This window comes from Canis lupus, chromosome 6 (assembly GCF_048164855.1).
Source record: "Canis lupus baileyi chromosome 6, mCanLup2.hap1, whole genome shotgun sequence".
NCBI classification, from domain to species: domain Eukaryota; kingdom Metazoa; phylum Chordata; class Mammalia; order Carnivora; family Canidae; genus Canis; species Canis lupus.
The window spans coordinates 73120271-73135020 of record NC_132843.1 but is presented as its reverse complement, the minus strand read 5'-3'; the positions used below and the strand labels follow the sequence as shown (position 1 = coordinate 73135020).

Genomic DNA, 14750 nt, shown 5'->3' with positions numbered 1-14750 from the left:
CCAAGCACTGAACTAACCAATTGAAACTGAACAGGGAAGAAGATATTGTACAGAATTAGTTCCAAAAATCCAGTTGCAGGGCCACAGAATTATGAAGGCTTATTCTAGCAGCAGATCATGTGAAAAAGACATAGATAGTGGGACACTTGGGTGGCTCAGTGGTTGAGCATCTGCCTTCGGCTCAGGTCATGTTCCCATACGTACAATCGAATGTATGTAGTTTGACACTGTTAATTTTTTTAATGAATATAGTCAAAAGTTTGTTGACAAATAAATGAAGAATGCTGAGGAAAATTATAATGCTTTGTACAAATAAAGAACATTCTTGTTAAAAAAAAAAAGGGGGGGCGGGGCGGCTTCCCGGGTGGCTCGGTGGTTTAGTGCCGCCTTCGACCCAGGTTGTGATCCTGGAGACCTGGGATCGAGTCCCACATCAGGCTCCCTGCATGGAGCCTGCTTCTCCTTCTGCCTGTGTCTCTGCCTCTCTCTCTTTCTCTCTCTCTCTTTCTCTTTCTCTGTATCTTTCATGAATAAATAAATAAAATCTAAAAAAAAAAAAAAAAAAAGAGTCCCACATCAGGCTCCTCACAGGGAGCCTGCTTCTCCCTCTGCCTTTGTCTCTGCCTCACTCTCTGTGTCTCTCAAGAATAAATAAATAAAATCTTAGAAAAAAAAAAAAAACAGAAAGACCTACATGGTTTCCACTGATTACAAGGCACAATATAAGCCAACAAGGGTCTGCTGAAAAACAAACAAAACCCTAACATCTTATTAGTAGAAGGGAAATGTCCAGAAAAAGGAATGAGGAGGTGGTCTTGTTGTACTTTACAATCTGGTCGGTGGGAAACCAAGAAAGTTAAATGAGACTGGACAGCTTGGGTTTGCATTCTGACTCCTCCATTTGTTGGCTTTAAGACCTTGGGCAAGTTGCTTATCAACTCTCTGCAAGTTAGATAAGTTCTTTCCCCATCTATAAAACAGTGCCTCCCTCATGGGGCAATTTTGCAAATCAAATGAGACAATGCATGTAAAGTGCTTACAGCAGTGCCTGGCAAACACTACGCATTTAGTCAATGATAGTCGTTGTTATATTTCAAGAGAGACCTTGATGAACAAAAACGCACTCAGGTCAGAGGGACCTGGGCATATAAAAAAATCCAGAAACCCTGTCACATACAGAACAATTGAATAGACCAGTAGAGAAGTGCCAATACAATCCTGTCATATAATAATTGCCTCCAGATAGTTGAAAGGGGGCCATATCGATCCAGTGAAGTCCAATAATACAGACTTGTTTTACATGGCTTGAAAATGCAGAATGAAAAGTAGCAAATAGAAGTACAAGGAAGCGGTTCTTAGGTCATTAAGAAATCAGAGTAATGGAAAACATAAGGAGTTTCCTTGTGACGTATAGTAAGCTCCTTATGACTAAAAGCATGCAAGCAGATGGGGCGCCTGGGTGGCTCAGTCAGTTAAGCATTTGCCTTCTGCTCAGGTTGTGATCCCAGGGTCCTGGGATTCAGCCCTGCTTGGGGATGGGGAAGGGTCCTGGGATCCAGCCCTACTTGAGGATGGGGGCTGGGGGGGGGGGGGTCCCTGCTCAGCAGGGAGCCTGTCTCTCTCTCTTTAAAAAAAAAAGCATGCAAGCAAGAGTTTGGAAATCATCTGCCAGTGACGGTATAAACTGGAGAGGAGATTAGTCATATGACCTCTGAGGTCGAGGTCTCACCCAATTAATACGATGCTAAGATTCTTTTTAGAACAAACACCAAATAGGAGATATAGTTCCTATTCCAGCCTGCTTCTCTCAACCCATCCCCACCATCCACACCCTGTTTCCAATGCCTCTTCGTTCTTTTTCTCAGCATGTTTACAAATATTTTCCTTCTTGCTCTCACTATTAAAAACTATTAACAGGGGGATCCCTGGGTGGCTCAGCGGTTTAGCGCCTGCCTTTGGCCTGGGGCGTGATCCTGGAGACCCCCGGGATCGAGTCCCGTGTTGGGCTCCCTGCGTGGAGCCTGCTTCTCCCTCTGCCTCTCTCTGTCTTTCATAAATAAATAAAATCTTTAAAAAATAAAAAAAATTATTAACTATTAAAAATAAAGAATTTACATGTTAACTAACTAGAATTTTTAAAAATGATGATGAATTTAATTCCAATAATGAAGTATTTCCTGATTAAGTTTATCTAAAGCAATGCTTTTTGCCTCTTAGAAAATACCTTAACCTAGTGGTTGAACCTAATGGTTCTCAAACTTTGTCATAGTGAAACACTTATTAGTTACCTCATTCTTTACAAAACACCACAAAGCTCTGATCCATTAGTATAGGTAAATATGTAATTTTGTATTATATCAGATTTCAACTTGCATTATGTTCTAATGAAAACAGATAGTTGGTATCAATTGTGAGAATATTAAAAAGTTGCCACATTCTTGAAGATTTTATTTATTTATTCAGGAGAGACACAGAGAGGCAGAGACCTAGGCAGAGGGAGGAGCAGGCCCCCTGCGGGGAACCAGATCAGGACACCATCCCAGGACCCTGGGATCACGACCTGAGCCAAAGGCAGACACTCAACCAGTGAGCCCCCCAGGTGCCCCAGTTACCACATTCTTAGGACAAGCTTGATTGTTCTATAATCAGGGTATCCAGAACCAGTTTAAACTCATTGGTTCAATCAATGACAACTCGCCTCAGTTAACACATTTTTATAAGCCAACCAGTCAGTGATAGCCCCTCACCTCTAAGGGTCAACCAACCAGGAACTAACTGACGACATAAATACATTTCAGAGTGCCAGGCAGTCAACAAATAAATATGCTTCTACAGGTGATTCAGCCCACGTACGTCTGGGAAAGTATGCCAATCTCTGAATTTGGGGTTTCCAAAAACCAAAGTATGCTTACTAGGTTCATTGTACCCAAACTCTATTTATCCTTCATATCTGCTACCAACTAAGTCAGTTCCAATGATAATCTGAACTCCAGTGGTTTCACTGAGTTCTCACCACGTCTATGATTTGTAACCAAGTAGGTGTTTGTACGAAATCATCAGTCTTTGTACAAAGTAATTAGATATTTTAGTTTACAGGTATACATGCTGGTAAATAATTATACCTAAGCCTTTGTATAAGGTCATTAGACATTTTATTTAGGAGGTATACTATTGAGTAATTAGACATAGGTCTCATAATTCATTAGACCTTTTGTTTTGGAGGCACACCATTTGATAACTATTTTTGTCATTAAACTGCTTATTCCTCTGCTGCTCACTTTACCTTCGCTTTTGTTTGTCTATATTATAGTCTTATCTTATGTGTTGTTGTTTTGTTCTGAAATACCTTATTTCTGATGTATGTATAAGGGAGCGTTTCACAGGAATAGCCTAATAAATCACTGATCCAATCCAAATAGACCTAAGGGATCAGAGCTGAGGATTCATTAGCCTGGCTCCCAATTCAGGAAAAGGCAATTGGCCAAACTTAGCTTTGGGTTCCCTGCAAAACTTTCATGAGAGCATTCTCTGTCTTGTCAATGTGTGAAAGACAGTCACTTTTAGTCTGTATTCCAGTGTCAAACATTGTCAGGTCATTGACTGCATGGCCTTTTACTAACCTTTCTTGGAAAGGGCACCCAAGATACCATTTGCAGGTACATGCTCTTACTAAACAGCTTCTTTTATCTTTCTTGGATTCTTCTATGTCAAAATTGTAACCTCCTCTTGGAAGAACTCCTGCTTCCCATATAAAGCTGTCTGGTAATCCTAGCTCTTGTGCTTACTTTGATAAAGGACAATATCTTTGAGTTAGGATAACAATGACCATCGCAGAGGAACATTTGACATATCAAAATCAGTAAATTCATTTAAGAGGAACTCCAGAATCAATTAATATATTTAAGAGGAACTCCAGAAATCTTAAGAGTCAATAGTTTGCTTCTTTAATTCACATACTGAGGCCTAAAAAGCAACATTCTAATTCCAGCATGGTCTCTCTCAAAGACTCTGACACCCTCTGAAACCCACTCTCATTTCATTTCTCTTTCTTTCCACTCCCCTTTACCTGACCATCTATAGGAGCCTTTCTCATCAGAACCTTCTCTGGAAAAGCAATAACATCCTAAAATTGCTAAACCAGAAGGCAGTCCTAAGGAAATTAGGTGAACTGTTTTGAGGAGTTTTTGTTTTGTTTTTCAATTTAAGTAAATTGAATTTTTTTAAAAACAGCTAAATTTAAGCCCTGGTCTGGAGCCACATTAAGAGCTATAACTAAATTTTTTCCTACACCTAAAGAAGTCGGGTAGAAATTTGTTAAATAATTTAGGATTTTATTAGGTACTTATTGCTCTGGACTACAGACCTGCATTAAGTAGTTCAAATAATTGTTAGTACTACAGCTGGAGAAAAAATGTACAAAAGCAGCAGGAAAGAAAGGAAAAATTTAAATAACTCAGCCATGTAAAATGAGAGAAAAAAGTACCTTAAGAGAGCAAGAAAAAAAATAGAAAATATAGTACAAAAGACAATTTCAGAAGCCTCTCTTTTAAAGGGACAAAGATTCAAAATTATAAATTAAATAAAAATGAAAACAGACTTCAGGAAATTTTCAAAGAGTATTCTGGAGTAGACCCAACAGTTGAAGTAAAGGAGACTTGCCTTTTTCAGTTCTTTTTTTCTTTCTTTTAATGGACTTAAATATTAGGGGATTTAATGAGAGAAAAAAATAATTGAAATCCCAAATGTCCAATTTGTAGCTAGACATTTTCAGAGAGCCTTTGAAAGTAAATTAGCTAGAAATCAATAGAACTTACGGTTCCCTAGATAAAACAACTGTCTCCTGAATGAAAAACAAGACTAAGAAGTCTCCTATCCTTTAAGAATTGGGAGCCTATAGAGAAGGATACTTAATGGTTGATTATTGCAAGCAAAAACATTGTTGAAAAAACCCAATGTCCCATTTTGACTAACAGAAAGATGACTATCCAAAATCTGTCCAGTGATGCAGTTCCAAGGGAGACATTAGCACCCAACAATTCCAGTCCTTCCTCTAAATTTATGTCCCAAATCTCAGACACCACTGTGTGACCGTGCCAATTATACCCTCCATTAGGGTGGGGCTATGTCTAGTTTGGCTGACTCTATTCGCAGCTCCTACCTGGGCATGGAGTAGGTGCTCAGTAAATAATCTGTTGAATCGTGAATCAATAAATGGATAAAGAAAGTGAACTTTTTATTGGCACACTGCTGTCAGTGCCTTAGTCCAAAAGAACAAAACCTCTAAACTGAGGTTTGATCCTCCATCATTAATTGATGTGAATCCAGCTGGAATTATTGGAGGCCCTGCCCCATCTGGATCTTGTGGCAGGCTCCTGTCTTCCCCTCTACTGTCTACTCTCTGCTCCTGCTGATGTGATCACCATAACTGTTTATGTCACTTAGATGACTCCCTAGGGGGTTCATAACTGAGGAATGTACAGACACACAGGTCTCAGTCTCACAGGGCACACTGGATCCTAAAGTCTCTTCTGGTGGGGAAGGAAAATCTGCCCAAACCCAGTTCTTATTTCAGTACTTCCCTTTGAGGCAAAGCCAGCAATCTGAGCTCAAGCTTTCGCTGAGGGTGGGACAGAGGTTCGGCCTGGTGTGCCTCTGGCCTGTGTGGAGCTAACAATAGTAATGGATAAGTCTCCAGGGCAACTAGGACCACTTTCAACCCTTCCAGCCCTGGGGTGCTCTGTCCCCTGGGGAGCCCTGGACTAACCCACTCTGGCTTCCCTTCGGGGTTCCCCTCCCAGCACCTCCTGGCTGCAAGCTCTGTCCCAGCAGAAGGCCATTCTTCCTTGGCCTGAGTTTCACCTTCTTGTATCAGGTGGCAGACCAGCTGGTTCCAGGCCCTGAAGCAGGTCTTCTGGCTCCTCCCAGAAACCAACCAACTTCGGAGCAGGAAATCCTGCCCCTCCCCAAAGAGTGGGAAACCGCAGAGAAAGAGAGAGATGAAACAGAAGGGAAGGCAGAGGAGGAGGGAAAGGGAGAAAAGAAGCAAAAGGAAACAGGAGATCAATAAAAAGAAGCCAAATTTGGTTGAAACCTCAAGGTAAGACTTTTTAAAATCACATTATATATAATAGCATCACTATTTGTGTCGGGGCTTAGTACATAGTAGGTCATCAAAAAAACCGCTATTGAAATAATGCATCTATTGGAATAAACTGGAGGTCTGTGCTGAAGAGAGATTTCAATGTCAAATGCTGGTCAAAAAAAAAATGCCCGATGAGCTTTGAAATGTGTAGGAGGGAAGATATGATAAGACGCAGATGGAACAAGACGTCTGTTACTGGCACCGAGAGCATTCTGATCATTGTGGGACAGAAAGTTAGGTTGGAACAAAAAGTTGCAAAAATAGTTTTAAAAAGTCTGTCTGTTCTTTTAAAATCATACAAAGGTTGCAGGTCGTAAGCATTTTTTTTTTTTAAATTGGCTTGAAACCGATGACAGAGCACAAACACTGGGCTGTATCCTGGGAATTGCTGAGAATGCCGATATCTGCATGCTGCATCTGATCATCAGCCCCTTCGATATTCCTAACTTGGAAACCAGGAGCCTTGGGCAACGCTTGTTTTAGCCCAAGAAGTCTTGTTCAATGGACCAAGGGAGGCCCAAAGTTGTCGATCAGAATTCTTCTCGTGCTGTTGACCTATTCCTTGGCCCCAGCCCAGCCCAAGTGCTCAGGATACTGACCCTCTGGCCAGTTCTGGGAAAATTCAAAGGCACTTCTCACAGATCCCTTAGAGAAACTGGACAGGAACAGGAAATGCCATTCCCCACCCCAACCATTTCCCCAAACCCTCACTTGCCATCAATAGACAGAACCAACCAGAAGGCTGTAGTTTGCCTATCCAGTCACTTGGAGGGATTAAAATAACTGGACTCTTGCTTTGGAAAGCGACTATACGAGATGATGATGCGTTTTCAAAACAGTTGGCTTTTAAGAGTCCTGGCTCCCCCGACGTTTCCAACAGTGCGTAACAATTCAGAAGGACACACTTGAAGCTTTTTTGGTCTGTGGTTTTGTTTGTTTGGTTGGTTGGTTTTTTAGTGCCAGCCTATCTCTTTGGGGTTTGTGTGAATAAATCAGTCAGAAGCTGAACCGGTGGGAGGGTTGGAGAGGTAAGGAGAGATGAAAGAATCTCACTTCTGCTTGCTTGCCAAGATTGGAAAGGAATTGCCTTTCCCTCTTCATGATACATGAAAATATCATAGGATGTGAAAAATAGATGATATGAAAGTAACATCCAAAAATCTTACCTCACTCTTTATACTAGTATCAGTGCAGCAAAAAGCTCCCTGCACCCAATTTCTGAGCTGGAATAAATCTTAAAGGTAATATAATTTAATTCCTCTTGTTTGCCAGGTAAGGGAACCAGAGCCAAGAGGGAAAGGGTGCTTGCCCAAGGTCACATATGTGTCAGTGGTGGAGAGGAGACTGGAACGCATTTCTCCTGGTCCCACCCAAGGGCCCTGTAAAACACAACCTAGACTTTACAGGAAGATGCCCCAGACACCCAAGAACTCATAAACACTGCATCTGCTGTTTGAAAAAAATAATTCAGTTAAAAGATGCTCAAGTAATCCTTGCCTGGCAGAAATGGAAAGAAGGAAAGATTTTCCTAAGAGTTAAGCTTTTCCAGGATCTGTTTTATAACTGTTAGGGCACTAGAGAGAGAGAAAGAAAGAGAATAGAAAGATTTAAGGCAGGTTTGTCAGGAGACAACTAGAATATTTCAAATTCCTACCAGTGACCCAGCATTTTGCATGCTTTATATCTTTATAGAATCTCACAGTATCCTCCTCTTACAAATAACATTTTTAAAATTGGCTCAAATTCACAGAGGGGAAAAGGATATTATTATTTCTGCATCTCTAATTAGTAGACCCAAGATCACGCTCTGGACTAATGTAGATATTTATAGTTCAGTGACCATTACATTCTTATTCAGGCCACTCCCCAGTGTGGACCCTTGCTCCAGCCATTTCAATCTACTTGAGGTTCCTCTGACACGTCATGCTATTTCTAGACTCCTTGCCTGAACACACACACAGTTCCCTCTATTTGGGATGCCCTTCCTACATCTTCTTCATCTCCATAACTTGTATTTATTCTTCAAAACTTAGCTCCAGGACCACCCTTCTCCCACCATCCTGGACTAATTTGGACACTTTACTCATATTCCCGTTAGCACCCTCTGCACACCTCTATTATAGCATATTATTATGCTATTGTAAGCTTGGATTTACTTGCCTACCTTCCTTATGTTTAACTATTATTTCCTGGAAGGAAGATATCAAAAATTGCTCAGCTTTTATATTCCTAGCCCCTAGCACAGCCGGGACATATATTAGTGCTTGATAAATGTTTGGAGGGGGGGGGTATTGATGAATGAATAAATGAAATATTTCCTCTCCTTTTCTTCTATTAAAATGATTTAATAACAATCTCATTTTCATGCATTTGGCTCTTGAATATCTTGGGGGGGAAGTAGAAGATGTCACTACTATAAGCCCCCCATCACTTCAAGCCTGACAGGTTCCTCAGAAGAGCTATATAGGGTTAAACGTGGCAGTCGAACAAGCATTAATTTCTGCTTCCCGATAAAATGCACTGATCACAGTAGAAGAATTTACATGCTATAAACCACAAGGACAAAGAGAACTGGAATAGAAACAACAGCAGATGAGAGATGTCAACGCCCTCTGGAAGATGAAAAGTGGATGGATGAGTGATAAGTGACTTAGCAAAGCAGAGATTGCTGAAGCCCAAGTGTCCCTGATAGGAAGCCCACAAGAGGCCAAAAAGCACAGGAGAATGTCAGGGATCAGGGCATCGGGCATCTCAGTACACAGCCGGAGAGATGAGGGGAGAAATAGGGGCCACTCTGGATTCCCTCTCTTGCCCCCCGCCAACCCCCAGTAAAAAAGGGAAAGTTGATTTTCTGGAGAGAAACTGGCCAAAGAGGCACCAGACTGAGGGACAATAGGCACAGCACAGAGAGGGGTTAGGCATGAAGCTAGAAACAGGGATTAGAGAAAGATTCAATACTGAAAGATGAGATTCCCCAGCCCCTTAACCTGGCTCAGCTCCCAGAACATGAACAGTGCAGTGTATCCCCCTCTCCATTCACCCTACTTGAGCCTGCATGAGGCAGAAGAATTCAAGATTCCTCCTTGTAAAAAGTGCCCAACCAAGGAAAGGAAAGCTATAGACACTGACATGGGGGCAGGGGGAAGGGGCCTTCGATGAACCTGCCAAGCACTCACTAGATTATCCTACGGTAAAATCCAACAGTTGGCAAGCCCTGCTTTCACACCCAAAGCTTCCAACACTCAAGGAATGGACTCTAAGGATCACCAAGCATGGAATGAAAGCCTCTGGCATTAAAGACGACTCCAACATAGGTAATCCAGAGAGCAGGGGAAATCATTAACAACAACAGCCAGGGCAACATTAAAATCTCCCCAGGGATAAGGGAAGACAGTGCATCCATGAATAAATATCAGGAAGCCACTGTTTTGTTTTGTTTTGTTTTTAAATACTAGAAAACAGGAAAGAGCTTTTTTTCTTTAACTTTTATTTATTTTAGAGGGGGAGAAGCAGGGGAGAGAGAGAGAGAAAGAGAATCTCGAGCAGACTCTGCACTGAGTGCGGAGCCCCATATGGGACTCGATCCCACAATCCTGAGATCACGACCTGAGCAAAAACCAAGAGTGGGATCTATAAGCAACCAGGTTTCCCAAGAAGAGCTTTTGAAAAAATACAACTAGAAATTTAAAGATTAAAATGAAGCACTGGAAGATACAATTGACAGTATCCCCCGAAAGAGGGACAAAAAAGGAGAAGAGATGAGAAACAAGACAAAAACAGTAAGAAACCTACAGGCTCTCTGACGTCTTCTCATAAGAATTCCAAAAAAAGAGAACAAGAGGAAGTAGAGGGGAATACATTAATCAAAAAGATAATTTCTCCAAAATGCCCCCTGATGGAAGATTTGCATTGTCACATTGAAAAGATACACTGGGTGCCCAAAATAATGAATGAAAAAATAATAATAAACCTCTCCGCAAAGTACACTATTAGAAATGTTAGAACCCCAGGAATAAAGAGATCCCCAGTGTTCTAGAGAAAAGAAAAACAGTTCAAAAACCAAGGATTAGGAATCCAGAGAGCAATTGAACTTCTCAGTAACAATACTGGAAGCTAGAAACTGAAAGGCAGTACAGCCGTGTCTTCCAATTCCAAGGGAAAATAGCCTTCAGTCTGGAAATCCTTACCCAGACTAACGGAGTCAAGGGAAATGTAAAAGACAAGCAGAGCGAGCTGCCTCACTGGGGTTTACCTGGCCAAGGTCTGATGGATTCATGCCACATACAGATGTTTAATGTGAAATATCACTCCTGCATCCAAGGTGTCAAAAACATTTCCCTACCATTTAGAAGGAGGTGTGCCAAGAGAGAAAAAAAGCTGAGCTCCCAGGTGGATGGCAAAGGGAATGTCCCAGATAACAGTCTGTCGAGCACCTAGACCAGACTGGAACGGAATGACTTGGGACTCCAGGAGGGATGTCTCCGAAGAAAAATATTAGATAGATTATCCAATGAAATCAGCCAGTTTATTTGAGTCATATAGCTCTTGTCAGAGGATTCGGAGAACACCACCAACTCAGTAAGCAAACAAAAATGAGGTGATTGTTAACTCCCAGGAGGGAAGGGGAGAGCAGAAGAAAAGAAATGCAGTCACAGTACATTGCCTTGCTGGGCTGTAAACAATTGGTCATAATAATATAAACACTATTGATTTAATTAAAAATTGTGCAATCATGGTATTAGGAATCCGAAAGGAAGGAAAGGAGCCTGTGTGAGTTGCAAGAAAAAGCAAAGTCCTAATAATATTCCTTAGTAGGTAATCAAATAAACAATTTCTAAAATTTCAAAATCAAGAAACAGCAATAAAAGCATATTGTTTAAAAATATGGAGTTGATTCCCAGAAAGGGGGGTTGGGGGGGTGGGGAGAAAGATTTCCACCAGTGATTGCCTTTGAATGAGCCTAGGGCACGGGGAAGGGAGGAACAAGGATTGCTGTTATTCATTATAACCCGTTTGGTGCCATGTGACTTTTAAAACCCTCCTCGTGTATTATACTAATAAACACAAAAATTATTAAAAGGAAAATAAGAAAGAAAATGGCTCAGTCCGAACAGCGGTCTCCCACGGATTACATTCCAACTAGCCATCAACATGTTGATGCCTGGAGCCGTTGAATTAAGTCTCGAACAAGCTATAGTTAAAGTATTTACCTAATTACCCAGAGCAGCTCACCAGTCTGTCCACATTCACTTCAGAAGCGCCTGGGGAGCTTGGTAAAAATACAGATTCCTAGGTCCTGCCCTGGATGGTTCTGATTCCACCGGCCTGGAGGGGGCCTGGAAATCTGCCCTTCGGTCCCCCAGATGATTCAGGGGCACAGCAAAGGTGCAGGAACCAGTGGACTGGAGCCGAAATTGTGAGTGTGTCTAGGGAGGGGTGAGGGGTGAGGGATATGTGGTTTGTGTGTCTGTGTGTGTGTGACTGTGTCTGTGTCTGTGTCGGCGTGTTATGAGTCTATCTCCCTCCCTCCCTCCTGTCTGCATCCCCTGTTATCTGAACTTAACCCATAAATAACCTCTGGGCTGCTGAAAACATTGCCAGAATCGAGTCCCCTTCTCATGGTAAACCTTGCGGTAGGATCTTCCTCTCCCAACCCTGGGGCTCCCTCTCCTGGAAGAAACTTGTTAAAGCTCTAAGCTTCCTAAACTTAGAAACTCATTCCGTTCCTAAAAGGTCATTTTCTCCCCGGGGGCGGTTTCCAAACCCTTCAACTTCCTGAACCCCCCCACCCCCACCCCCCACCCCAGGTCAGACAGAAAATGCAAAATTCACCTGGCCTGGGACTTTTCTTGCCTTACACGTGTGAATATATACAGATCAGGAGGGAGGCTGCAGGACGAGGTAGAAATGACAGTGAGAAGTGCCCGTTGTGGTCAAGCCCCAGGAAAAGGAGCCGGGGAGGAGGCTTTCTCCCCCACCTTCTTCCTCCCCTTCCCCCAAGACATATGGATTAACAGACATGGCACATCCGTCTGCTTCCCAAAAAATCAAAGGCATGAAGCACCTTAAGCTGAAAAGCTCACTGAATTTGGAAGCCTGAGACAAGGGTTCCATATCCACCCTCAGTGGACCTCCTGGAGTCCTCTTTGTCAGAGCCTCGTAAACCATACCTGTCCATGGACTCTTGGATTTTCCCCACAAGCCAAACACATGCTCAGCCTGACACAGTGTCTGGCACAGAAGAAATGCTCAAAAACATCTGAATGAAAGCTTAACTCCTTGCTACCCTAATAATCAGAACCTCCCTTCAGATCTGCATACTTCTCAAGCGCCTCGAAAGTACCTCCCGGCTCTCACTAAACTTTGTATTTCTTCAGGTCCCTTTGCTCTCCAACCCATAGCATTCTGGCTTTAGCTCCTCAGAAGCCTCTGACGCAGTCTCCAGGGATTCCTGTATGCAAGACCCAATGTATTCTTGTCACTTATTGTCCTCCTTGACCTCCCAAAGCTTCAAGGCTGTGATCTCTCCCATCTCAATTGAGAACCTCCACCCCATCCCCACCTCCCACCCTCCCTTCCCTGTTCTTTCAGGTCATTCTGCTTCCTGCTTCTTCTTGCTCTCCTTCACTGGCTCTCCTCTTCTGCTTAACACATATATGTTAGTGTACTATCTCCCCCTCCCCCCCAACTTGTACCCTTCATCTTGCCCCTGATGGTGTCATTTATACCTACAGTTTCAAATTTTAACTTACAAGATTTAATTTTCCCAAATCTGTATCTCTAGTCTAGAGCTTTCTCTTGAGCTCCAAATACCTATCAGACACCTTTATCTAGATGTGTGGAAATCACTTTCCTTTAAATATGCAAAAAAATGCTTTCCGTGAACCTACTGTGTGTCAAGCACCATGCTAAACTGGAGATACACTGGCAAGACAGACCAGGCTTCTGCTGTCCCAGAGCTACGTGTTGGGAAAAACAGGCAAATGAGCAACTGTGAATACCAAGTGATGGTAGCTATGATAAGAGAAATGCCCAGCATTTGGGGAGCACCCTACCTGGTCCAAGGAGGGCAGGGAGGATGAATTTGGAGGGTAGAACCTGAAGGAAAAGGGAGTAAGTGAATAAATGATCCTTAGGAAAGGATTTCAAAACCTATGGAGAACTTACAAAGTTAAAACAATGAGTTTGGTCTTTATCCTAAGAACAATAGGAAGCCACTGAATAAGAATTGGATAGAGTAGAGCCCAGAGAGCACAACCACAGTTTTGGCAATGGTCAAATGTTAGCAATGGTTAAGTTGGATGGTAGGCCCATAAGGCTTTCACTCTATTACTATGCTTTATAAATTATTTATGGTTCATATGTTTTTTGTGCACATCAAATATTTCACAACTTCTCTTTTTTCTTTTTTCAGTGAATGGATTAGAGAAGGTGAGACAGGCAGAAGAATGAGATTCCTAAAGCAGAAAATAATAGTGGCTGAGTTAGGACGGTCACTGTGAAGGTGAAGATGTGTCTAGAGGACTTGAGAAGTAGAATTGACTAGACTTGATGAGTAATGGAATTTGGAGATATGGAGAAGGAGGAATAAAGAAGGAGCTCCAAGGTTCTGGAGTACTCATTAACTAATGGTGTAGCCATTAATTGAAATAGAAATTCCCTAGGAGATGATGAATAAAAATAGCAAAGTCATTGAAGAACAGTCTAGCAGTTTCTTAAAAAGTTAAACATAAATGTCCCATATGACCCAGGAATGAACTCCTGGGTATATACCCAAGATGTCTAGACAAAGACTTCCACACCAATATTTACAGCAACAATGTTCATAACAGCCAAAAAGTGGAAATTCCAAATGTCTGTATTGGTGAATGGATAAACAAAATGTGGTATATCCATACAATAAAATATGATTTGGCGATGAAAAGGAACAAAGTATTGATACACACTACGATATGGGTGAAGCTCAAAAATATTATGCTAAAGTCAAAGAAGTCAGACACAAAAGATCCTATTTCATGTGATTCCACTAATATGCAACACAGAGAGTAAATTATTGGCTCCCTGGAGCTGGAGATGGGAACAGGGAGTAATTGTAAATGGGTAAGAAGGATCTTTTTGGGGTGATGGAAATGTCCTAAAATTCTATTGTAGCAATGGTTTCCCAACTTTATAAATTTATTAAAAATTGAATTGTACGCTTACACAAGATACTTTTCTGGTATATAAATTATATTTCAAAAAGGCTGTTTAAAAAAAATCAGGTCAGTTTCAGCATGTTGAGTTTGAGGTGTTTAGGAGACATTAAAAAGGCGAGGTTGAATAAGCAGTTGGTTATGCCACCTGATGCTTAGGAGACAATGCTGCACAGGAGATAGAAATTTTTAAGTTTCATCAACACGAAGATAGTAATTGGAGTCACTGGAGTGAGGGAAATCCCCTGGAGAAGAGGGAGAAGAAAAGAGTGAGAACATAGTCAAGGCCAACTCAAGGGATCCAAAGGGAAGGGAAGTCTGTAAAGAACACTGACAAGGAGTCAGAAAAGTAGGAAGAAAGCCCAGAGAATATAAATGGGTGGAATCCAAGGGAAGAAGATGCTCTGGGGCAGGAA

The 14750-nt window shown here is 41.9% G+C and overlaps 1 protein-coding gene across 7 annotated transcripts in view; it reads left to right on the top strand.

Moving 5' to 3' along the window:
- Window positions 1-5944: 5944 nt before the first annotated feature.
- Window positions 5945-14750, top strand: part of HSD11B1 (hydroxysteroid 11-beta dehydrogenase 1) — a 71424-nt gene continuing 62618 nt past the window's right edge. For 3 of the 7 annotated variants that reach the window (XM_072831203.1, XM_072831200.1, XM_072831199.1), the window contains exon 1: window positions 11437-11558. Coding sequence is in view for 2 of the 7 variants with exons in the window: in XM_072831196.1 (XP_072687297.1) it covers window positions 11448-11558 (111 nt within the window). In the remaining 5 variants the exon portion in view is untranslated. Of the gene's footprint in view, window positions 6098-11397; window positions 11559-14750 lie in introns of those variants that run through there. The other 4 variants (XM_072831196.1, XM_072831206.1, XM_072831205.1 and 1 more) reach the window with 3 other exon arrangements.